The following is a 24,701-nucleotide window of genomic DNA, read 5'->3' as shown; positions in this document are numbered from 1 at the left end:
GGCTCACTAGCTTGGCCAGGTTGGTGACGACCCCACCGGCACTTCCTGTGTGAATCCAGCAATAGCCATCACTGTGCTTTATTGTCTCGAAGTATTCTGCACCGTCCAACCCGTGGTAGGGTCCCCTCCCTAAGGAAAGAAAAAAAACCCAAAACCTCAAGGCAACCTGGTTATACATGTATGTGACAACATCCCTCTGGACCTCGTAATAGGAGACCACTTAGACTACATGTTTTTAAAAAAAAAAAAAATTTTTAACGTTTATTTTTGAGACAGAGAGAGAGCAGGAACAGGGGAGGGGCAGAGAGAGAGGGAGACACAGAATCTGAAACAGGCTCCAGGCTCTGAGCTGTCAGCACAGAACCCGACGCGGGGCTCGAACTCACGGACCGGGAGATCACGACCTGAGCCAAAGTCGGAGGCTTAACCGACCGAACCACCCAGGCGCCCCTCAGACTACATGTTTGTGTGTTACCATATATGGGAGACAAAAAAGTAAAAAGTATATTAAAAACTATGCCACGTGGCATTCGGGGCTCAGTTGTTCCGATAGGAACCCAAGTGAGCAGTGCCAGCACAAATAAAATGGCTTCCTGGAAAGAAAAGCCTCAGTGCCACGACTCTCGGTGCGAGAATCCTGCCACAAACCCACTTTCATGGTCTTGAACTCATTAGAGAATTTGAGGAAAGCTAAGGGCCCCCTGACCCCCACCCCCAAAAGGTAGATGCATGTAAGTTTCACAGATAGTTTAGGGGAGGTCGTGACCCCAGGGCAGCAAAGCAGGAGCTAGATGATAATGACACAACCCATCTCCCTTTCTTTTCTTTGACATTAAGAAAAAAAAAATCAGGAGATATCTATTTGATATTAACTTTTTTAAGCAGAGGAGAAGAATATATGGGATTCTGAAACGCTTAGATTTTTAAACCAGACATTGTAGAATATTTAGGAATTTGTATCGTAACAACATAGTTTCACTAAGCCTCCCCCCCCCCCCCCCCCGGGGGGGTTTTTTTTTTTTTTTTTTCAAGGTGCATAGTCTGTCTCCTTTTGTTTTCCTGAAGCCGATGCCCCACTGCTCATCACCACAGGCAGGGCAACTCACTTCAGAGTTCCGTTCCAGTTCCCAAGGGCACCTACCTACCCTGTTGGTATTATGCGGCACCTTGCCGGCGACAGCTAGGTCACCTTCAAGAGACCAGTTCCTCCTTGCAATTAAATAATTTCACAAGCACGGGAAGCAGTGTTGCAGATCTCATAGAGCCTTGCCTCAAAGCATGTAGTGCCTTCAACCACACAGCCTGCAGAGAACAACAGCTTCTTCGTCCATTTGCGTTTTCTTCATTAGTGAACCTCTTACGTTCTTGTTTACATTCAGTTTTCATTTGCCAGGTTCTCTCCTCTTTTGTCCATTGCCTTTTTAGAATTTATGGCTGGAAAGGGAAACAGTCTCTGGGCATAACTTAGTAAGGTCTATTTTTGTTTTTTTAATTTTAATGTTTGTTTATTTTTGAGAGACAGAGACAGAGCATGAGTTGGGGAGGGAGACACAGACTCCGAAGCAGGCTCCAGGCTCTGAGCCATCAGCACAGAGCCCGACGCGGGGTTTGAACTCAGGAACCGCGAGATCGTGACCTGAGCCGAACTCGGTCGCTTAACCGACTAAGCCACCCCGTCACCCCTAATAAGGTCTATTACAACATTCTTCTCTGAATTTAAATTCCTGGGTCATTTTACTCAAACACTGGTAGACCCTTATTTTCTTGGATTCGTCAGTGTTTCAGATTAGAAGGTGCCAGCAAACCCCAGAGAACAGCACCTTACCTGTGACAGAAGGTTACTCTCATCCACAATGAAGTGTGGAGAGAAGCGGTATGGAGATAAGAAACAGTCTAGGACTGGAATGGAGCTTCCCCAGTCATCCAGGACTTTCTGCCCCTCTGTCCTTCTGTGAAGTTAACATATTATCCTCAAAATGATTCTACCCCAACAGTACCACATAGCTATTGGGGAGCTACCGGAATCCTGCCTACATGGTCACCAACAGGAAGGGGCACAGAGGCCACACTAAGTCTCTCATTTGACTCCCCGCCAATGGTTATTCTACAACGTTTCATGAACAATTAGACCTTTAAAGAAATTTATATTCGTTTCATTCTCACGTACTCTGCGTAAAGGTTACTTCTCTGGCCCAGGTTTTTCTTGGCGAGGTATTCAAGACACATCAACTTGATATATATTTAAAAAAAAAAAAAAAGGTGGAGAAGCATTTTAAATCTTTTCTGAATTATCATGACAAAGACCAAAGGGAATCCACTCATAACATACCAGAGAACTTGTCGAAATGTCGTTTCCCAATTTTCTTGAAAACTCACGTGCACACAACAGTTTAACTTCCCACAACTCCCTGGCTGACATCCCTGCTCACCTCCTTAGTCTTAATCTTAGTCTTAGCCTTCCACTAACCACTGTCGGCCCATTCCTTCGTGGAGCAAGCTAACCAGTCAGTACAACTTCTGCACTTGACCTGTTAGCCCCGTTCTCCAGAAAACAATCTGGATTCGATCAAACTGTCCTTAACGTCCAAAGGTCTAGAAGGGTTTCTGAATTCTCATTAATTTTTCTAAGCTCAGATGCTCATAATAAAACATGCAGTCCTGTATTCCCTTATATGTAATCCTAAAATTCAAAAGCTTTGAAAACAAAGTTCTCTCCTAATTTATTTGACAGGAAAATCGGACCTAAACTTTGTGAGGTTGTTTGTAATCTCTATATCTCACTTAGTGTAAATATTTTTACATTGCATAGAGAAGTATTAGTAAAACAATATTCTAAATAATATAGTGCCTTTCTGAAGCCCTAATATGCATCTGAAATAAACCATTGAGATGAAGAATTACTTGCAATTATTTCCTGTAATAATGCTCTATTTTCTTAGGTATTTAGGAATTTCTCATTTAGGAATAAACAAATTCCTAATTTTAGGAGGAAACAAAATTTTGTTTTTTAAAAATTTTTTTTTAATGTTTATTTATTTTTGAGACAGAGACAGAGCATGAACAGGGGAGGGGCAGAAAGAGAGGGAGACACAGAATCTGAAACAGGCTCCAGGCTCTGAGCTGTCAGCACAGAGCCCGACGTGGGGCTCGAACCCACGAACTGTGAGATCATGACCTGAGCTGAAGTCAGACGCTTAACTGACTGAGCCACCCAGGTGCCCCAATTTTCTGTTTTTTTAAAATCATGTATTGTACAAACAATATATACAGTAGGTACTGGGGAACTTGTATTCCTCAAGAAGTAGAATATGTAGTGTGTTAAGAAAAATTACTCGAAGCTTGACAAAAGAGACAAAAAGAAATCACTGGAGACATTTTCAGTAGGTGACTGAGTATTGTTTTGTAGACCCTCTCAGGGATCATCAATTTCACAGGAGTGAGAAATTTTGATTGTCAATCCGTCTTTTTTACACCTCTATAAGACTAGAGGTTAATTTGGAATGCAAATGATTCTTTTTCTGAAAACAATGTAAACGATTCCTGATAACAAAGCAAATGAATTTTGTTCAGAAGAGAGAGATTCAATTAATTTCCGGGAGTTAGAAAAGCTGATTCCAAATATTACAGGGTGTTGCCATGTATGATATTAGTCAGTTTTACATCGATTAGAAGAGTCACTTCAGAAGGCCTTTGACTGAACACATAAATCTCTGTTCCTCAAATTCTTCTTTGAATTAGCTGTAGCCTCTTTCTTAATGGTTCTCTCATTAATTCATGAGCAAAATCTTTGACACATGCTCATGTTATACTTAATATGAGTATCATGTTATTTACTGTTTCAAGAATTATACTTCACTTTTTTAAAGTGTATTTACTTTGAGAGGGTGAGAGAGCGAGCAAGCGTGCAAGGGGGGGAGGGGCAGAGAGAGAGAGGGAGAGAGAGAACCCCAAGCAGGCTTCTGGCTGTCATTGCAGAGCTCAGTGTAGGGCTCTGTCTCAGGAACCATGAGATCACGACCTGAGCCAAAATCAGGAGTCGGATGCTTAACTGACTGAGCCACCTGGGGCACCCCTGAGAATTATACTGTAAAATGTATTTGCACTAGGGGTGCCCCGGGTGGCTCAGTCAGTTAAGTGTCAGACTCGATCTCAGCTTAAGTCTTGATCTCAGGGTTGTGAATTCAAGCCCCATGTTGGGCTCCATGCTGGCTGTGGAGTCTACTTTAAAAAAACAACAAAAAAAAAAGGGGCGCCTGGGTGGCTCAGTCGGTTGGGCGTCTGACTTCGGCTCAGGTCATGATCTCGCAGTCCATGAGTTCGAGCCCCGCATCAGGCTCTGTGCTGACAGCTCAGAGCCTGGAGCCTGTTTCAGATTCTGTGTCTCCCTTTCTCTCTGACCCTCCCCCATTCATGCTCTGTCTCTCTCTGTCTCAAAAATAAATAAACGTAAAAAAAAAAATTAAAAAAAAAAGACAAAAAATAGAGAGTACTTGCCCTATAGGAATTCACATATTATTTGAGTGAAAATAAGATATGGAGAAATCATAAAGGTAATATACAGTAAATGATACATTATCAGTATGGATTTGAGGGGCTGTGGTACAGTTTCTGTATGACTATATTCTTTTTATTTGTACTGCATTGCTCAGATTTACTTAGCAGACAATTCTGCTTTGCATTATGGAGTGCCAAGAAAGGACATAGAAATACACTAGGCACAATCTTTGTCCTAGAGTTGTTAACAGTCTCGTGTGGGAGAACACATGAACAAATCATCATAAAGTAATGATAATGGACGGAGAAGAGAAGAACATTTATGACCTTACTCTGTCCAGGGGCCCCTGGGTGGCTCAGTCGGTTAAGCGTCCAACTCTTGATTTTGTCTCAGGTCCTGATCTCATAGTTGGTGGGATCAAGCCCCACATCAGACTCTGTGCTGAGAGCACAGAGCCTGCTTGGGATTCTCTCTTCCTCTCTCTCTGGACCTCCTACTCTCACGCTCTCTCTCAAAATAAAAAACATCCCCCAAAACACCCCAAAAAGACATTACTGTGTCCTTATGCTTTATATTTATTATGATGCTTTATATTATTTCATTAAAACCTAAACATTTGGAGGAATTTTACCCCAATTTTATAATTGGAGCACGGACAACCAGCTAATTGCTATAATTAAATAAATACGAATGAATGTATGAATAAATGAATAAAAGGTAGGAGAGCCCAAAAGCAATTCTACATGTTTTAATTCCCGAGACCAAAGCTTTTCCCTTATTTCCCTTGGAAAATCATTTGGTTGACTCTGGACTCAGGCTAAATCCTGCCTCCCAAAGACCCACAGGATGGAAACCCTGGCACAGGCCTGGCAAATGAGGACAAAGTGTCCCCGCAGGACTGGAGTTTTTCTCAGGTTTGGAAGTAACTGGGATCAGCTCCTTGCTGGGAGCCATAGATCCGGAAGGTCAGAGGAAGGTAAGGTTAGTTTCACTCCTTGAGCTTTCTCGTCTTCAGCCTTCGGTGCTGTTGGGGCACCTGGTATTTGAGAGAGGTGGCACTCAGGGTTGGGTCTCACTTGGCAAAGCACCAGAGATTGGCCCCCCCCACCCCCGCCCGCAACGCTGGAGAGAGTCACAGAAGCTGGATGGTAAACACGAGCAAATATTGACAGAACTGAGAGTCAGGGTAACACCATCTGGCCCGTCTGCAGTTCAAAGGGCCTGGTCAACTGGGTTTGCATGACACAACCAGGCAGTTTCTAAAACTGAATTTTAAAACGGGCGGCTCATCAGCCGCCCCTTTGTGTTTTTGCAAAATCCCTCCCTGTACTGACTTCCTCACAGCTGTTCTTATTTCCTTTGGTAGAATTTTTTTTTTTTTTTCATTCTTCCTAGGGAAGAGAAATCAATACAACATCTCCAGGAGGGAGGTGGTTGGTATCTCCTACTTTGATCCAAACCACGTGTTGTCTGTGTTGGGTTAATTCCAGCCTGGGTCAAGCAACTGATCGCAAGATGTTTTTGCGGGTTGTGTGCTATCTTGTGGTTGTGTGGCCGGTTTCTGCCTCATACGGTGCGTATGCTTAAGATTAGTTTCTAGGGTACTTAATATCAGCCTGCGGGGTACGAAGCATGCTGTCTATGGTTTTAATGAAATTTAAGTCAATGAAATGTATTTCCTTTATTGAAAAATGTCAAATGACTTGGCCTAATGCCCTGTACTCAGTAGGGGCTTAGTAAATATTTAATGATAATTCTGTTCTACGAAGTGGGTGGTTAACTGTACCAATTTGGTACCAAAAAGTACCAGTTTCAAAATCTTGAGAGGTCTTGTCTGTTATAAACTCCAGAAATGCTATTTGGAAAGGGAATTGTATCTTCATGGTTGAACTGAATGTAATGCCTGTTATCCTTTTGAAAACAAAACTTTGGGAATTCTTGGGAAGGGGGGGATGGGGATATACATGGACATGGAATTGTACAAGGAAGGAGAATCAATAATCCAGGAAAAGGACACTCGGATGGCTGTCTAAAGGGGCCTCGCCACAGCATGTGATAATGCCAAGTGAATCTGTTTTCTTTTTCCTTCCAACAGAGAACTGTCCAGAACTTCCCCCAGTGGGATATAGCATATTTGTCGCAAAGAAGGTGGAAGGACAAATTCTGGGGACTTACTTTTGTATCAAGGGCTACCACCTGGTAGGAGAGAAAACCTTTATTTGCAATGCCTCTGGGGAGTGGAATACTCCCACTCCCACTCCCACATGCCAATGTGAGTTGAAATTTTGTTTCTTTGTGTATCTTGTCATCTCGCTCCGCTCTTACACATCCTACCTCCCGCAGGCCGCGCTAAAACTTTATAAGACAAAAATTCTCAACTTCTGGGAATTAATTTTTAAAGCAACCCAGGGTGGAACTTCTCTTACAAGGTACATGGTCAGCTCTTCCTCAGTGTTGATTTAATTAGTTGATTAATAGAATTAATAGACTCAATCACCCCTGCAGGGAGGGAAGAATTTCTACCATATATTAAAACTGGCTTTGGGGGGGGGTCTAATTTAATATCATACTCCTTTAAAATTTTTATGTTATAGAAATCTATTTATAGAATTTCTATAACATAAAAATTGTAAACATATACAAAAGACAAAAGAGCAAAATCAGGTCATATGCACTCATCACTGAGCTTCAACAACTGTCAACATGTAACTAATCTTTTTTCTCAACGATTCTGTTTTGCATGATTATTATTTTGAAGTAAATATGTCATAGTTTATTTCATCCATTATATGACTTTTGAACTGGGACACATTTATATTCTCAATTTACAAATGTGAGAACTGAGATCCAAGTGATTTGCTCACATTCACAAAACTCACTTGTGGTGTCTGTAGAGACAGAGAATAACTGGTCAATATCCTCGTTATTATTAGTATATTTAGGAATAGTTGGGTTTGTTCTCCTTGATACCTAGAGTAAAGCACACCAAATGTTTATCCTTTATTTATACCAACAAGTTCACCTTCTCTCCTGTTTTTTTCACGGAGGGGTGAGGGGTGGGGGGTGGGGGGTGGGGGGGAAGCAAAATGAAACAAAGTACAAACTGATGAGTGATGTGTCTCTTCATGGAGGAAAGGGAGGGAAAAACTTGCCTCCAGCATAGGGTGAAGTATTTTCAGCAACGCTTACCAGGATGATGAACATGCTATTGATCATTTCCAGTTATGTGCTTAGTTACTTTTCGTAAGTTCAAGTGCCAACTGTCACTCTCGTGCATGACCAAGACCTTTCCTACCACACTCAGGCCAACCTAGTCCCTTCGCGTCCTGCACTGATACGATTTGGTACCGTGGAGGAGTCCCCGTTATAAAGTACAGTTTTAGTTCTGATTTCTATTCTCTCATTGAAGACTGAGGAGGTCTAGCCTCCGCAGTGGCGGACTTTCTCCTGCTCTTTCCGATCACTTCCTGTTTTCTTCTTCAGTGGGCCACTGTCCTGACCCTGTGCTGGTGAATGGTGAACCCAGTTTCTCAGGTCCTGTGAATGTGAGTGACAAAGTCACTTTTAAGTGCCATGAGAACTACATCCTCCAGGGCAGCAACTGGAGTCAGTGCATGAACGACCACACCTGGATGCCTCCCTTACCCATCTGCAAAAGCAGTAAGTGTCAGAGAAACAAGCACCAATCCAAAGACACTGACCAGAGGGACACCCTAGGCATTTGTCACATCCCTGCAATGATGTTTTCCTCTCTCTTTTTTTTTTTTTTTTTTTTGTATCTGGGAAGGGTCTGGGATCTCGGAGGAAGCCAGAAAACAAATGGAGCTCACAGAGCCAAAACTCACCTCAAATGGTATATTCCAGTGAAACAAACAGCATCCAAACAATGAACACTTTATTTCCCCTCTCAAGTAGGATTCCTTTCCTACTAAGTCCAACACAGGATAGTTTGGGGCATCTGACTTTCTTTGTTCGTTTGTTTGTTTCATGATAACGCCTTACAGTTCTTATTTGAAAAATACATGAAAACAGGGGAAGAGGACTATATCTCATCCATTGCAAAATTATATAAAATAAGAGTTGAGGGGCGCCTGGGTGGCTTAGTGGGTTAAGTGTCTGACTTTGGCTCAGGTGTTGATCTCGTGGTTCATGAGTTTGAGCCCCGCTTTGGGCTCTGTGCTGACAGCTCAGAGCCTGGAGCCTGCTTTGGACTCGGGGTCTCCCTCTCTCTCTGCCACTCCCCCTGCTCACACACTGTCTCTGTCTCTCAAGAAAAAAAAATTAAAAAAAAAAGTACCTCCTCCTTCTAACATATATTAGAAGTACCTCCTTCTAACATGGTAATTCACACTTCTCAGAGGAAATTAGTAGGAATGTGTTTGCTTCATGTCTTTTCCTATGTTTATGCAGACATTTAAAATAAACAAATGCGCACACACACATCTACACACATATACACTTACAAAAATGGGACTTTGTGCTTTGTATTGTTTAAATTTTTTTTTTATGTAACATTATACATGGGAATCTTTTTCGATCAGTATATGTGGCTGTATCTCCTGCTTTTATTTATTTGTTTTTTCTATCTCCTGCTTTTAAAAAATAATGTGGATACACCATCAGTTATTCCATATCTCTAGTATTGATGAACGTTTGTTCTATTTCTGTATTTTTGCTATTACAAACAATGCTGAAACGAATGTTATGTATGTATACATATACATATACATATATCTTTATGTCTATGCTATTATTTCTGTAGGATAGATTCCTAGAATGATTGGTAAGTCACAGGATATACTTATTTGTAAAACATACTTAAAAGATCCAAGAAATTCTACTAAAAAACTTCATTCTTGGACACAAAATAAATATTGAAAAATCAATAGTATTACTTTCTAATAATTATGATGTGACTATTGAAATGTAAAAATAATTCCATTCATGAGACCTATATGAAAGTTTACTGAAGGACATGGAATAAGACTTAAATAAAAGATATACCGTGGTCCTGCATGGACAGACTGGTATTGCAATGGAATTCTACCCAGAGTTTCTTTTTTTTTAATTTTTTTTTTTTTTAACGTTTACTTATTTTTGAGACAGAGAGAGACAGAGCATGAACGGGGGAGGGTCAGAGAGAGGGAGACACAGAATCCGAAACAGACTCCAGGCTCTGAGCCGTCAGCACAGAGCCTGACGTGGGGCTCGAACTCACGGACCGCGAGATCGTGACCTGAGCCGAAGTCGGCCGCTTAGCCGACTGAGCCACCCAGGCACCCCAAGAGTTTCAAATTTAAAGGTATAAAACAAAAAATTGAGTTTGCAATCTCCTTTGGGAAGGTACATATCTAACACTACAGATTTATTGATTTGAAGACTTAATTTTTTTCAGACTTAGTTTTTTAGAGCAGTTTTAGATTCATAATAAAACCGAGGGGAAGGTATAGACATTTCCCATACACTCCCTAGCCCCGCATATGCACAGCCTCCTACATTGTCAACATCATTCACCAGATTAGTACTTTTTTTTTTTTTTTTTTTACCAAGGATGAACCAATGTTAATACATCATATTCCCCCCAAATCCATAGTTACCTAAGGATTCACTCTTGGTGTTTTACATTCAGTGGGTTCGGACATGTGTGTAATGATGTATATCTATCATTATAATATCATACAGAGTCTTTTCACTGCTCTAAAAATCCTCTGTGCTCTATTTATTGGTCTCTCTACTTCCCCCACCCATCTCAGCCATTGATCTTTTTATTGTTTCCATAGTTTTTCCTTCTTCAGAATGTCATATATTTGGAATCATATAGTATGTAGCCTCTTCAGACTGCCTTGTTTTCTACCTAGAAATATACATTTAAGGTTCCTCCATGTCTTTTCCTAGCTTGACAGCTAATTCTCTCTTATCGTTGAATAATATCCCGTTTCCAGATGTACCATAAGTTTATCGATCCGATCACCTCCTGAAGGACATCCTGCTTGCTTCCAAGTCTTGACATTTATGAGGAAAGCTGCTATAGATATCGGGTGCAGGTTTTTGTGTGGATGTAAGTTTTCAGCTCCTTTGGATAAATACCGAAGAGGGCGATTGTTGGCTCTTGTGGGAAGAGTAGATTTAGTTTTTTTCTAAGAAACCATCAAACTGTCTTGCAAAGTGGCTGTATCATTTTGCATTCCCACCAGCAACGTAGGAGAGGCCTTGTGGCTCCACATCCTTGTCAGCATTTGGTGTTGTCAGTGTTCCTGACTGGCCATTCTAATGGTTGTATAATGGTATCTCCTTGTTTCAATTTGCATTTCCGGATGACAAATGATGTCAAGCATCTTGTCATATGCTGATTTTCCATCTGTATACGTTCTTTGATGAGGTGTCTATAAGGTTTGGGGCCCATTTTTTATTTATTTTTATTTTTATTATTTATTTTCTTTTATTTTATTTTAATTTTTTAAATGTTTTTATTTATTTTTGAGACAGAGAGAGACAGAGCATGAACTGGGGAGGGGCAGAGAGAGAGGGAGACACAGAATCCGAAGCAGGCTCCAGGCTCTGAGCTGTCAGCACGGAGCCCAATGCGGGGCTCAAACTCATGAACCATGAGATCGTGACCTGAGCCGAAGTCGGACGCTTAACTGACTGAGCCACCCAGGCGCTCCTATTTTATTTTTAAATTTAAATCCAAGTTAGTTAACACATAGTGTAATAATGATTTCAGGAATACAATTTAGTAATTCATCACTTACATTTAACACCCATTGCTCATACCAACAAGTGCCCTCCTTAATGCTCATCACCCATTTACCCATCCCTCTATTAACATCCCTCCAGCAACCCTCAGTTTGTTCTCTGTATTTGAGAATCTCATGGTTTGTCTCTCTCATGTTTTTATCTCATTTTTGCTTCCCTTCCCCTATGTTTCTGGCAAATTTTAAGGCTAAACAATTCCAAGATTAGGCCCCAAACAGCATTTATGTTCCTCAAATTTATGGAAAGATAATGAATATAACTAATAATTACAGAAATGAATAGTAAAATTAGATACACATGTTTTACTGATCAAATTAGCAAATAAAAAAAAATGATTTCACCTAACATTGTTCATGATATGAGGGGCTAGTCACTTATGTCAGTGAGGAAAAGAGATATCATTCTGTAGATATATTTTGGCAGTAGCTATTAAAATAATAGGCAGCCTTTTGTTGTTTTTAATTTTTTAAATTATTTTATTATAGAGAGAGAGAGCGTGAGTGGAGGAGAGGGGCAGAGGGAGAGAGAAAGAGAATCCTAAGAAGGCTCCATGCTCAGCACAGGGACTGATGCAGGGCTCGATCCCATGACCCTGGGATAATGACTGGGGCTGAAATCAAGAGATGCTCAACCGACTGAACCACTCAGGTGCCCCAATAAGCAGTTTAAAAGCACAAACTATATGTAGCCTCTTTCAGGGAGTTAGGGGTTACTTGAAACATACATATATACTGTAGGCAGTTAAATTACAAGCATATAACATCATTATTATTAGCCTGACACAGGTTTAAAGAATTTATTTCTTTTAATCTCTTTTAATTCAGGACTTCCCATTCTAGCTCTGAAATGCAGGATCTCTGTCTTTTTGTGTTAGTTCATTGCCCAATTCTAAAGAAAGCTCCTTAGGTCCCCGGGTAAAGCAGATTCTTTTCTGCTTAGGCCCAAGATCCATATTATCTCTTTCAGTTGAAAACTGTACTCTTAAAAGTTACCAGGAGAGCCCTGTCTGTACTGGGGTTCCTTAATCAACTCATGGAAATCCTTTTTCCTTTCCTCTATACAGCTTTTGAACTCAGTTTTTGATCTAAAAATTATTTATTAACTTCTCAAAGAAAACATCTGTGGTGTAGAATAATACAGAAAATAAAACATTTAATTACCTACAAACCTACTGCCCAGAAGTAACAGAGTACTTTGATATATAATTTTCAGGCTTTTTTTCTGTTCATATACGTTGATGCATGAGTGTATTTTACAAAAATAGCATTTTATGCTATTATTATAATTACATTTCAATTTGTATGTATTATTATAATACATAGTATCACATACTATGTACTATACTAACACATATTCTCTTATGCTTTGCTGTTTTTACTCAACTATTTGGTTTGAAGGCATTTATGTTTCCATAAATATATACCTACGTAATTATTCTTCATTCACCCTTTAACCTTGATCATCATGTTTAGATGTATATAATCTCAGAGCTCAAAGGGACTTAAGAAATAATTCTGTTTAACCTGCTCATCTCATAGGTTAGGAGGGAAACCGAGAAGGATAAAATCATGGGTCGTGGAAGAGGCAGAACCCAAAATTCACAACATCTCGTACTTTGTCCAACTCTCTTTCCACAATTTTATAGACTCATCTTCTTTCCTCTCAGTTGTATCCTGCGTTTCTGAAGCTCTCGTGTTGCACACTTCTGTCCCACAGAGAACATCAGCCTCCATTTGAACGCCCACCATTTATCTCCTCTCTTAGGGAGTTGCAACTCCCACCTCTACCTCTGGTTTAATTTTTCTTTTCTTGTTCCCTGACGATCTCTACAATTTAAACTTCCTTTCCTCAAAACTCATGCCAATCAGAAAGCACTCCCACATTCCTAATCACTCAGCGGATGAGCAGGAGAAGGCAGTCTCTCCCAGGATAAACATGATTCTGACCAGAAGGAAGTGAATGGAGAAGGTGCCCTAAGATCCCGCATAGACAGCTAAACTTAGGGGGTGCTGTTAACTGAGCGTAACTCATGACCGTCATTCCTGTTCTCCTGTTTCTCAGGAGACTGTGGCCCTCCTGGGAATCCGGCTCATGGCTATTTTGAGGGAAGAGATTTCAACTTAGGTTCGACCATTACTTATTACTGTGAAGACAGGTAAGTGTTTGCAGCCTTTCAAATGTGAGATCGTGGGGCGCCTGGGTGGCTCAGTCAGTGAAGCATCCGATTTCAGCTCAGGTCATGATCTCACAGTTTGTGAGGTTGAGCCCCAGGGCGGACTCTGTGCTCTGAGTCTCTCTCTCCCTCTCTTTCTTCCCCTCCCCTGCTTGAGCACGTTCTCTCTCTCTCTCTTTCTCTCTCTCACTCCCCCCCCTCAAAATAAGTAAATAAAAATTTAAAAAAATTATAAAAAAAACCCCACAAAGTGAGATCTTGCCCATTGACTGGTAGCTTTGTTGTGGGGAGTGACCCAGCCTGTGTCACCTCGTGCCCTGACTTCCTACTGCTTCAGGAGTCTGAGCTCATTCTGACGAGAGCTGCTTTGGCCACCGCCAGCTGTCCCCAATCTCTAAAAGATAGACTCATGTCTTTATCCTAAAGTATTTAGTGTATTTATCCTAAAGTATTACATTTTTTTTCTCTTAGTTGAGACGGGGGCATCTGGGTGGCTCGGTGGGTTGAGTGTCCGACGCTTGATTTCTGCTCAGGTCATGATCCCAGGGTCATGGCCTCGAGCCCCATGTTGGTCTCTGGGCTAAGCATGGAGCCTGCTTGGGATTCTCATTTGCCCCCTCTCTCGGCCCCTCCCCTACTTGTGCACACACTCTCAAATAAAAAAAAAAAAAGACAAGAGAAGATATTTAAAATGTATGTTTTTTTCTAAAGACTCTCAGCACAAAAACTCAAAGAAACACAGAACACATGGAGGTAAAGAAAGAGAATGATTTATTGTCCCAGCTTGCCACCCTCCTCCCCAATGGTTTCCTCTTTGAATTAAAAAAATATATATCCTTTAAAAAAAAAGGAAAGGGAAGAGAATGACTTATAGAGCTTTAATACATCCTAATTAAATTCTAACCTTAATTTAGACTACCTCATCCTCTAGCTTACCGATTACCTACTCTTTCCTCGGCTTCAACCTTCTTAACTCGGGGTCGTGTTGCTTCACTAGCATTTCAGTCTTATTATAAACTTCCAGTGGGCATGTTTTTTTTCTGATTAAAAGCTGTATCTCCTTCCTAAGATTTATTTGAGGATTTTCTCTAGCTTTCCACTCCTTTTTAGAGAGTAGATGGCAGATGTTTTTTTAAGTTATTGAATGATGAAACACTTCATCCCTCACCCTCTCCACCCAACAACTGTGTGTGAACACACGTATTCAGATCTCACTGGTCCGTGTTTTACAGACTGAATTATCACTTGGGTCCTCTCCAGCCCCCAAAGGAGAGTGACTTTAGTTGATGGCTGCTTTGTAATACTGAAATAACTTAAGCATTCATTAAGGCTCGGGGAGGTGGATCCTATCACCATAGGAAATGCGGAAAACAACTATACAAAACCAACCTTAGTTGGCTGCCTTAGCCCAGATCAGAGGTGGAAAGGTTAAGTGTTGTTGCCATTCTAATGTCTGTTCAGGTACCACTTGGTGGGCACGCGGGACCAACGGTGCATTGATGGGGAGTGGAGCAGTACACTTCCAGTCTGTGAGTTGATCCAAGAAGCTCCCAAACCAATTCCACAGACCAAGTTTGAGCGGGTGCTTGTAAGTAGTAGGCTTTTGTCTGCCTTGTTCACAGTTGTATCTCCTGGCACATGCTCAGTAAATATCTATTCACTGTGGGATGTTTTTGAAGAGTTGGCCTTGGCCCGATTGTAGAAGAGGGATCATAAACTATTAATTCGTATTTTTACATGAGAAGTTCACATTCACCACCATCATCACAAACACCTCATGAGGACGTGTTGGTAAGGGTTATTGTCTCATGGACTTTATAGAGCGAGTTTTATATACTCATGTCTTAGACTTGTATGTATTGCTGTAAAAAGTCTCTGAAATTCTTCTAGATTTAAAAAAACCCTGAACAGATCAATTTTCATTGAGATCCCTTTTATAGATCCCTCTTTTTTTTTTTTTTTTTTTTTTTTTTTATTACTGGGATAACAATAAGTATACATAAGCTAGAAAAATTTAAGTGATTCATCACGTTGAATACCCAGATCAGGGACCTAAACGCTACGCATTAGCTTCGGAGTATATGGCTTCAGAGAATCTCAGTTCTTAAGCTGTAACTTACTTAAAAAAAAAAAAATTTCTTTTTCAGCTTGCCTTTCAGGAGACAAAAGACCTTTGCAAAGCCATGCGGAACTTTATGAAAAGACTCAAGGAAAATTCCTTAACGATGGAGGAAGTAAAATATTTTCTGGAAATTCAGAAAGCCAAGCTGCAGCCAAAAAATGATGCCCTGACATTATAGCTGAGCAGGCTGGGTCATAGAAAAGCACCCTATGAATAAACCTTCTTCTTGGTTCTAAAACCAGTTTCAGATCAATGGGGAATGAAGGATTTAATTTCCAGTCCGTAAGGAGAATGGGAAGCTCAGATCCCAGCTAGGGGGATGCCTCATAGTTTCATGAGACGCAAATGGTGAGGCACAAAATAACCTCAAATTAACCAACACTTATGAGGCAAAAATTAACCTCTCAATTTGAGAAAATAGACTCCGAATAACTATATCCTTAAAAAGACCTATTGAGACAAAAGTAGAGTTAGGACCTAAACTGTGTCTTCTGAGTCTCCCCTATATCCTGTTTACGGAACCACGTTTCTAAATCTTCTGCAGTAATATTGCTTACCACATTTAGATGAAACCCAGCCCGGCATCGGAAATTTGAGATGGTGAAAAATAAGTGAACGTATTTTCTTCTCCTTTCTTTCTTTCTTTTTTTTTTTTTTTTTTTTGAGGGCAGAATAAGCAAGAATCCTAAGGTTTTCTTACCAAGATGTCATACTGACATGTTATGACAAACTTCTCCCATCTCTCACTTTGTTCTCTACCAAAACACATAGGAAACCTGGATAAAATACAAAGAAAACGCCTAAGAGAGCTCGAACTAATGGAACATCCCTCGGTGTAGTTATGAAGGAGAATAAGACATCGGAATAAGAAACTCTCAAGTAGCCCGCAGTCTATTAATAGACACAAGATGATAGACGCATATCATCCATTCAGGGTGGTTAGAATGTAATAAACACTTTTCACAGAAGAATGTGCCATGGGAGCTCAGCTTCCAGGAGGAGGCCTCCTGTCTGGGAGGAAGCGGAGGCAGGAAAATTGTTAAGAAAAGTCACGGTTAGTTGGGCCTTTAAAAGTGAGTAGGATTGGGGGGCCTGCGTGGCTCCGTTGGTTAAGCATCCAACTCTTGATCTCAGCTCAGGTCGTGACCCCAGGGTCGTGAGATCGAGATTAAAACTCTCTCTCTCCCCCTCTCCCCAACTCGTGCACACACTCTCTCTCTCAAAATAAATAATTTAAAAAAAAAAAAACTGAGGAGGATTGAGAGATGAAAATTAAGGAAGGGGACGTGGCAAGTTGAAAGAAGGTTTGGGAAATATAGCAAGAGAGTCGTAAAGAGTCTTAAGTTCTGAACCAAGTAAACCCACTCCTCAGATTAGTCTAACTTGGACAAAATGATTTTTTAATTTGAAGCCGCTCATTCTGTTATTCCCTATACTGTCTATACTAGTGAGACCTTGTGAACACCTGAAATGTCAAATCTTAGGAAAATGTTTTAGTAAGTTATGGCATACCAAATGTAACGCAACCTTCGATGGTGTTATGATCAGAAAATCTTAAAAATATAATCCTAAGTAAAAGTAGAATACATAATACTAAATACTTATGATCGCATTTATGTAAAATCTTTATTCTTGTAGAGAAGGGCCAGGCGATAGCAAGGCACAAATGAAAACAGTTGTCCTAGGATAATGAACTTGCAGGTATTGATTCTTTGAAAGTTCTTTCACGTTTTAAATTGATTTCCCCCCCTCTGCCCCCTCCCCCATTTGCGTGTGCTCTCTCTCTCTCTCTCTGAAAGAAAGAAAGAAAGAAAGACAGAAAGAAAGAAAAAGAGAGAAAAAGAAAGAAAGAAAGAAAGAAAGAAAAAGAAAGAAAGAAAGTTTCTAATAATGATTTTTTTAAAATGTTGTGCAGAGGCAGGAAGGATGGGTCATGTCTAGGGGACAGCACATGGCCTGGATTGGCCTGGATAAAGCATGGGGAGTGATGAGAAAGAAGGCTGGAAAGATACATTAAAGCCCGTTTATGGAGGCTTTTAAAGAGCATGTTAGAGATTTTGACGTCTATTTGATAGGCGGTGAGAAGAGATAGAAGGCTTTCTTTTTTTTTTTTTAATAATAAAGTGCATTTATTTAAGTGTTCAACTTGATGAGTTTTTTTTTTTTATTATATGAAATTTATTGTCAAATTAGTTTCCGAGATAGAAGGCTTTCAAGAAAGGAAGTGATAGGGACCGAACACAGATTCCTTTCATGACAGTATGTAGTATATACAGGTCGAAGTAGGAAAAGAACAGAGGCAGAGAAACCACATAAAGGGCTGCCGGAGAAGACAATGGTGACCTGAACTGGGTGGTGGCAGAAATAGAAAGAGAAAACTAGACATGGGAGAACTGGAAAATCAAAAACAACTCATCAAACTTCTCGACTCATCAAACATTGGAGGATGAGGGAGAGGAAGAGTTTAAAGTTGAGTTTGAAATTCCATTCCTGGAAGCCTGGATTGATCTTGGGGTCAGAAGGTGAGGCTTCTGGACAGGAAATGAGTAGTTCCCTTTGGATGTGCTAGTGTAATGTGTTTGTAAGATGTCCAATAGGCAACAAAAACTGTCAGTCTGCATTTAGGAGAGTAATCAGGTATAAAGAGGTGGTTGTGGGGGCGCCTGGGTGGCTCAGTCGGTTAAGTGTCTGACTTCGGCTCAGGTCATGATCTCGCCGTTTGTGAGTTCGAGCCCTGCGTCCAGCTCTGTGCTGACAGCTTGGAGCCTGGAGCCTGCTTCGGATTCTGTGTCTCGCTCTCTCTCTGCCCCTCCCCTGCTCATGCTCTGTCTCTCTCTGTCTCAACAAAAATAAATAAATAAAAAATAAAAAATAAAAAGAGGTAGTTGTGGGGATAGTTCTCTTACAGGGAAGAGTTAAAGCCACGACAGCAGGTACAATAATGAAATATATGGAGAGAAAAATTTTTGAAAAGGAGAACCTGGGACATATCTATATTTGGGGATGAGAAAGAGAAAAGGAGGTAAGAAGAACGAAGCATTTAGTAAGAGAGGAATCAAGAAAGTTTAGGGCGATGGAAGCCAAAGGAGAAGTGTTTCAGAAAGGAGGTTAGCAGCAGGATTAGGGGCTGCCAAGAAATCGTGACATGAGTTAAAAAAAATTTGAATTTGGAGATAAGGACATTCCTGAAAGAGCTGTGTCCACAAGTGTGGGAAGAAGTCAGGTTGGAAGGCCACAACGGGAGGGCCAGGGAGGGACTAACAAGAAAGAGTAGGCAGGAAACACAGGAGACCTGGGGAGTTAAGTATCTCATGACAGAAGATCAATGGAATTTGAGGTTTTTGCAAGATTTGGGGAATATTTCAGGATGAAAGTCACCTCGAAAATGAGAAAAAGAGCAAAAGAGATCTCTTCTGAAACAAGAATGAATAGGAGAGAAAATCTCAGGTGGGAAGAAGCCGAGGAACGATTGTTTGGTAGAGTAGGAGGCAATATCGCCTGCTGAGAGGAAGACCATTTGGTGACTTGAAGAGAAAAATTTGGAGCAGTCACTGTGGAAAGTAAGGAAAAGCACTCCAAGAGATTGGGAAATGGTATTTTGAAGATTCCCCTTGAAAGGTGGTATTTCCTTCGACTTAGCTCTCAAGACCTGGCACAATCTGGAATCCTCCTCTACTCTCATTTTGGTCAGTCAACAAATCTGTCTCACCCTGTGACCTGGTTATGTTCTCTTAACCTCTAATAGCGTTCTCAGTTTCATCTAATATTTCCACTTTTCATTCAAAGCCCAGCTCAAATCTCCTACCTCTGTCAAAGCTTCTGTGGTGGTTCGACTCCATCTTTTCTGAGACCTTCATGAGACTCTTGGTGTTTATGACAGAAAAAGGGAAATTATCGGGAAAAATTGCTCTTTAATAGCAATCTCCTGAGCACACAAATCTTAATCCTGAGGATTAAAACGTTAATTAGATAATGTCAGAGTTTGGGGTTCTTCCTAGATCTGTATGATCACCAGCATGCTGGCCCTTCATTGCATTTCTCTGAGCAGCGTTCAATAATTGACCAACTTCTGGAAGTCATCTGGTGACCAGCGCGCAGTAGTAGCTGTGGGGGTAGTCGTTAATTAACACGTATTGAGTGCTGATTTGTTCCAGGCAACTCGGCATATGGCAGGGATTCAGTGAATTTGTTAACCGCCCCCCCACCGCCATTTTACCATCTTGGGGTGGAATGAACACCTGCAGAGGGTAAAGTCACCAGTTCCTGAGCCCCAGGAGGGCCTGCTGGACCTACCATCATGGGAAGTGGATCATTTTCGTGGACCTAGTCTCAACCCTACAGTATCCGAGTTTTCTAGGCTAGCTGGAGTGCACTGTGGATGTCTGTCTTGTGATTATGAAAAGAAAAAAAAAGAATTCTGGCATCAAGTTCATATTATCTTTCCACTTAGGGGAAATGGTTGGCGGAGGAGCAAATAAGTGATTGCAACATGTTATCAAGGATGAGGGTTTGTGCAGAGGAAGAGGGTTAGGTAAACACCCGTGTTTTATTTCCGTTAATCATTCACGAGGCTGGTAGAAAGTCTCTCCCCATCCACTACAATTCAGCCATCCCTGACCAGTCAGCTACAGGGCTGAATTCAGGGACTTTTTGGTGGTGCAATTACCAGCTGGCTTCAGGGTAGTCTGGTAAACTCTGATCTGGGGAGGAAGTAAAGCTATTAGAGATCCAGACGCTTTTCTCCCTTGAGAAACAACCTGAGACACCACGACAGAGTCTTCTGCTTCTTCCTCAGCTACCCCCAGGTCAGTGGATTATTTGGGGTACCTTGGGGAAAAGGCTGGTGGTTCGGCCCTTTAAAGAGGACAAGATTAGAAAGATAAGACAAACAAACACTTGGGGGTATTTGCAGCAGAAATCTTTCCAGAAGTTTTTAGGAGGTTATGTGATTTCACAAGTACTTTTAATCCCTCTGAGCCTCAATGTTTTGTTTTTTTTTTTTTTTACTAGAAATGGGGGAATAATAATGCATATTAATAAACTAAAGCAGAAAGGAAGTAAGATGTCATTCTTGTTATTGTATCTAAAGGTCGAGCGTGTTGGTTCATTGATTCTTTACTATCTCTCCACATAGGGGAGTTTAAGACTAGGATACCTCTGACAGGTAGACCAGACTACCCAGAGGGGTCCATAGAAGACCTGGTTTTTATAGTCTACCTTCTAAAAATTGGTGCAGTGTCCTTCGGAGATTTTATGAACCGTTCCACGTCTCCTCCACCACCACCAGCAAAGAAAGATCTTTTGATTTGATGATGAGAAGACGTCAGTCAGCCTCCAGTTAGTTTCTGAAGCTAGACACCTTAACTGTTCTCACCTCCTTTCTCTTCCTCACTTTCTGAACCTGGCAATGTTGATTACCCTTCCTTCTTCAAATTTCCTTCTCTCTTGGTTGGGCAAGACACAGTACTATTCTTGTCCTCATTCCAACTCCTTGACCACTCTTAGCTGACTCCCGTTCTTTCGCTAAATATGGTAGTACAAAGAGAATGACAATTCAAGTATCCAGAGTGGGCAGAAGTATCAGAGAAGGTTTGATACACTTGAATATAATATGAGCACACAAGCAAGGAGCTGATGTAGATAAAGAGATTCTAGGAAAGAGGTGAAAGTGTGGAAGCTAGTTCTGGAATCTTAAAGTGATGTGATTGAGTGTGCAGGTATAAACAAGGAGATATCAGCTGAGACTGAAGAAAAATATTACCCTTTCCAGAGGCATCCGAGTTTTAAAAGAGGAAGCGTAGACAAAATAAATACACATGCTTAAAAAGTAATCTCTAACTGAGGCACCTGGGTGGCTCAGTTGATTGAGTGTCTGACTCTTGAGTTTGGTTCAGGTCATGATCCCAGGGTCATGGAATCCAGCCCTGTATGGGGCTCTGTACTGAGTGTGGAGCCTGCTTAAGATTCCCTCTCTCTCTTTCTCTCCCTCTCTCTCTCTCTGCCACTCTCCCCGACTCTCCCTCTAAAAAATGAAAAAAATAATCTCTAATGGAAGGAGAAATTTGGGGGCTGAGAATTTTCCTAGCGCCTCTCAAATTGTACTGCAGTACGCCTAACAATAACATTTTTTAAAAAAATGTTTATTTATTTATTTTGAGAGAGAGAGAGAGAGAGAGAGAGAGAGAAGGGCAGGGGCAGAGAGAGACAAGGAGAGAGAGAAAGAGAGAGAGAGAGAGAATGCTGAGCTGTCAGCATGAGCCATCAGCACAGAGCCCGGTGCAGGGCTCAAACTCATAGACTGTGAGATCATGACCTGAGCCGAAGTCAGACGTTTAACCGACTAAGCCACCGAGGTGTCCCTGAGTGACTGACTTTTCGCAGGGCTCAATCTCACAAAACATGAGATCACAACCTGAGCTGAAATAAAAAGTCAGTCACTCAGGGACACCTTGGTGGCTTAGTCGGTTAAACGTCTGACTTCGGCTCAGGTCATGATCTCACAGTCTATGAGTTTGAGCCCTGCACCGGGCTCTGTGCTGATGGCTCATGCTGACAGCTCAGAGCCTGGAGCCTGCTTCAGATTCTGTGTCTCCCTATCTCTCTGCCCCTCTCCTGCTTGTGCTCTGTCTCTCTCTGTCAAAAGTAAACATGAAAAAAAAGTAAAAAAAAAAAAAAAAAGTCAGATGCTTAACCGACTGAGCCACCCAGGCACCCCACCAATGGTATTTTCCACCACACACCTGTCACGTTGACTGTAGCTCTTGAGTTGGTTTCACTTTTATTGGAATTCAAAAGGTGATGATGTCATTGAAATGCGAGGATATTTACTAGGGAAGTCTTAGCTTTTCAGTGGGCAGCTAATAGAATTCTAGACTTTGTACAGAATGGAAAGATGATCTAAGTTTCCTGTCATCATTTGTGAGATGAGAAACTGACCCAAGGAGCTGACATGGCTTCTTCAAGATCACAGAATTAGACTGTGGTATTGACTGAGGCTCAAATTCAGGTCCTTGGCTCACAAGTCCTAGCCTCCAACCCCATCCTCTGTGGTCTGCTGAATCCTGTGCGGGTTCTGCTGAGGAACCACAGGGAATAGTGATGGCAAATGGTGGATACCACCCCTGGCCCACCGAGTCACCATACTCTTTAGTTCACTAAGAACCAGTGAGGAAAGTGGGCTCACTGTATCATTTATGTCTTCACAACTTGCAAAGCACTTCACAGATATTATTCCATTTGGTCCTCAGGAAGGCAGTTAATCCTTCTCACTCGGAAGGGAAAACTATATTGATTTATTTATGTCACATTTATTGGATAACTATTATGTGTCGGGTCCAATATCAGATCAGCACCAGGAAGTTGAACAAGCATCCTTGTCTCCAAGGGACCCACAATCTATTTTAGGAGGCAAAAGTGAATAGATAGTGAAAGATACGATACAATGTGGTATTACAACTGAGGCATCAGCAAAATACTAGGGGAGCCTGGAGGAGGCTGATATTTCTCAGTGGGGTTGGACAATTCATCATTAAGGAGGTGACATTTGACCTGGACAGTGAATTAAGAGGAGTTTGGAGGTTAAGCGCATCCACGCACATGAGATATTATATGCAAATGCTTGCAGGTGTTTCAATAAATCCAGGATGTGTTTTGGGAAAGGTAAGCACCTGCATGAAGTTGAAGTGCAGTGTTTCAAGTGAGCAGAAACAGAGGGATGTTTGGGAGAGGTATGGAAACCTTGTAAACGGAGGACCACAGGAGTTTCAAGCAAACTGCTTTTTAGGAATATAACAGCATCAGCCTGGAAGCTGGCTTAGACCTGTTTGGAGGTTTCTGCAGTGGCCGAGAGTGGGTGAAGGGAATTATGGCAACCTAAACCCAGACTATGGACAAGGGTTGTAGGAGAGAGTGGCAGATTCTAGTGCTGCTATGGCCAACGTGATAGGACTTGGAGACTCTGAATATGGGAAGGGACAAGAGAGAGGAGGCTGGGATGACTCAGGTTTCTAGTCTGGGCGGCTGCGTGGAGATGATTACTTTAGCTGAGATCTCTGACACGGGGGTCAAGTGTGTTGGAGACAAGACAGTGGGTTTCATTTGGGATATGATGGATTCGAGGTGCCTGGGAGATACAAAGGAAGCAGTTAGGACTTTGGGAATTAGACCTTAAGCTTAAAAGAAAAAAAAAAAAAACAAAGAGAAGAGAAAAGATTTTTGCTTCAATAAGAAATCTAACAATCAGTTATCAGGAGCTGGAGGGTTGAGGAAATAGGGAGAGCTTGGTAAAGGGTTATAAGTTTTCGTATATAAGATGAAGAAGTTCCGAGGATCTAAAATAAAACACACGGACTATATTTGATAACACTGTATTATATAATTGAAATTTGCCAAGAAAGTAAAACTTAAATGTTCTCACACACAATAAAAGGATAAGTGTGTGAGATGGTGGATGTGTTCATCAACAAGATGGGTGGTGGGGCACCTGGATGGCTCAGTCGGTTAAGCATCCGACTTCGGCTCAGGTCATGATCTCATGGTCCGTGGGTTCGAGCGCCGCTTTAGGCTCTGCGTTAATAGCGCAGAGCCTGGACCCTGCTTTGGATTCTGTGTCTCCCTCTCTCTCTGCCCCTCCCCTGCTCACGCTGTCTCTCTCTCTCTCAGACATAAACATTGAAAAATTAAAAAAATAAAAAGATGGGTGGCCGGGGCGGGGGCGGGGGAGTCTTTTCTCAAGGTGCACAAATATGAAATCAGAGTGATATGTTCTTTAAAAATCTTAAAATTTAGTCACTTACACTTCAATAAAGCTGATATTTAAAAAAAGAAACCCAACAGAGTGAAAAGTTTGAGTTTACTTTCAGGATTGCATGTGACAAGTGCGCTGATTTTATTTCTGGATTTGCAAAGAAAACTCACAGGTGTTTGTCACAGTCAAAAGCAGCAATGTAATTTAAATATGATCCCAGACAAAAAATAATTTGTGAAGGTAACCAGTTGGAATCGTAGACTTTTCCAGAGTTGAAAGTTACAGTCAAGCGGCAGAGTAATGATCTCTAAAGTCTTAGAAATAACCTCTGCAAGGTCAGTTTTATGATGCAGGTACCTGCTTTTGTGAGGCTATAGGGGAAGACAAAATATTTCCTCCTTATTTTGCC

The 24,701-nt window shown here is 41.3% G+C and overlaps 2 protein-coding genes across 3 annotated transcripts in view; both read left to right on the top strand.

Annotated features, from left to right (window-relative positions):
- The window catches only part of C4BPB (complement component 4 binding protein beta), a 32,364-nt gene that overhangs the window by 1,138 nt on the left and 6,525 nt on the right, over window positions 1-24,701 (top strand). Inside the window, exons 2-7 of one of the 2 annotated variants that reach the window (XR_007458802.1) lie at window positions 5,891-6,068; window positions 6,591-6,767; window positions 7,979-8,155; window positions 13,313-13,406; window positions 14,886-15,012; window positions 15,572-20,351. Coding sequence is in view for 1 of the 2 variants with exons in the window: in XM_049634275.1 (XP_049490232.1) it covers window positions 5,891-6,068; window positions 6,591-6,767; window positions 7,979-8,155; window positions 13,313-13,406; window positions 14,886-15,012; window positions 15,572-15,724 (906 nt within the window). In the remaining variant the exon portion in view is untranslated. Of the gene's footprint in view, window positions 1-5,890; window positions 6,069-6,590; window positions 6,768-7,978; window positions 8,156-13,312; window positions 13,407-14,885; window positions 15,013-15,571; window positions 23,763-24,701 lie in introns of those variants that run through there. The other variant, XM_049634275.1, reaches the window with a different exon arrangement.
- C4BPA (complement component 4 binding protein alpha) overlaps window positions 20,260-24,701 on the top strand; it is a 43,128-nt gene continuing 38,686 nt past the window's right edge. Inside the window, exon 1 of the mRNA XM_049635052.1 lies at window positions 20,260-20,351. The gene's annotated coding sequence lies outside the window, so the exon portion shown is untranslated. The remainder of the gene's footprint in view (window positions 20,352-24,701) is intronic.

This window comes from Panthera uncia, chromosome F1 (genome assembly GCF_023721935.1).
Source record: "Panthera uncia isolate 11264 chromosome F1, Puncia_PCG_1.0, whole genome shotgun sequence".
Classification (NCBI taxonomy): domain Eukaryota; kingdom Metazoa; phylum Chordata; class Mammalia; order Carnivora; family Felidae; genus Panthera; species Panthera uncia.
The sequence above is the reverse complement of the archived record's forward strand: the minus strand, read 5'-3'. Positions and strand labels throughout refer to the sequence as shown.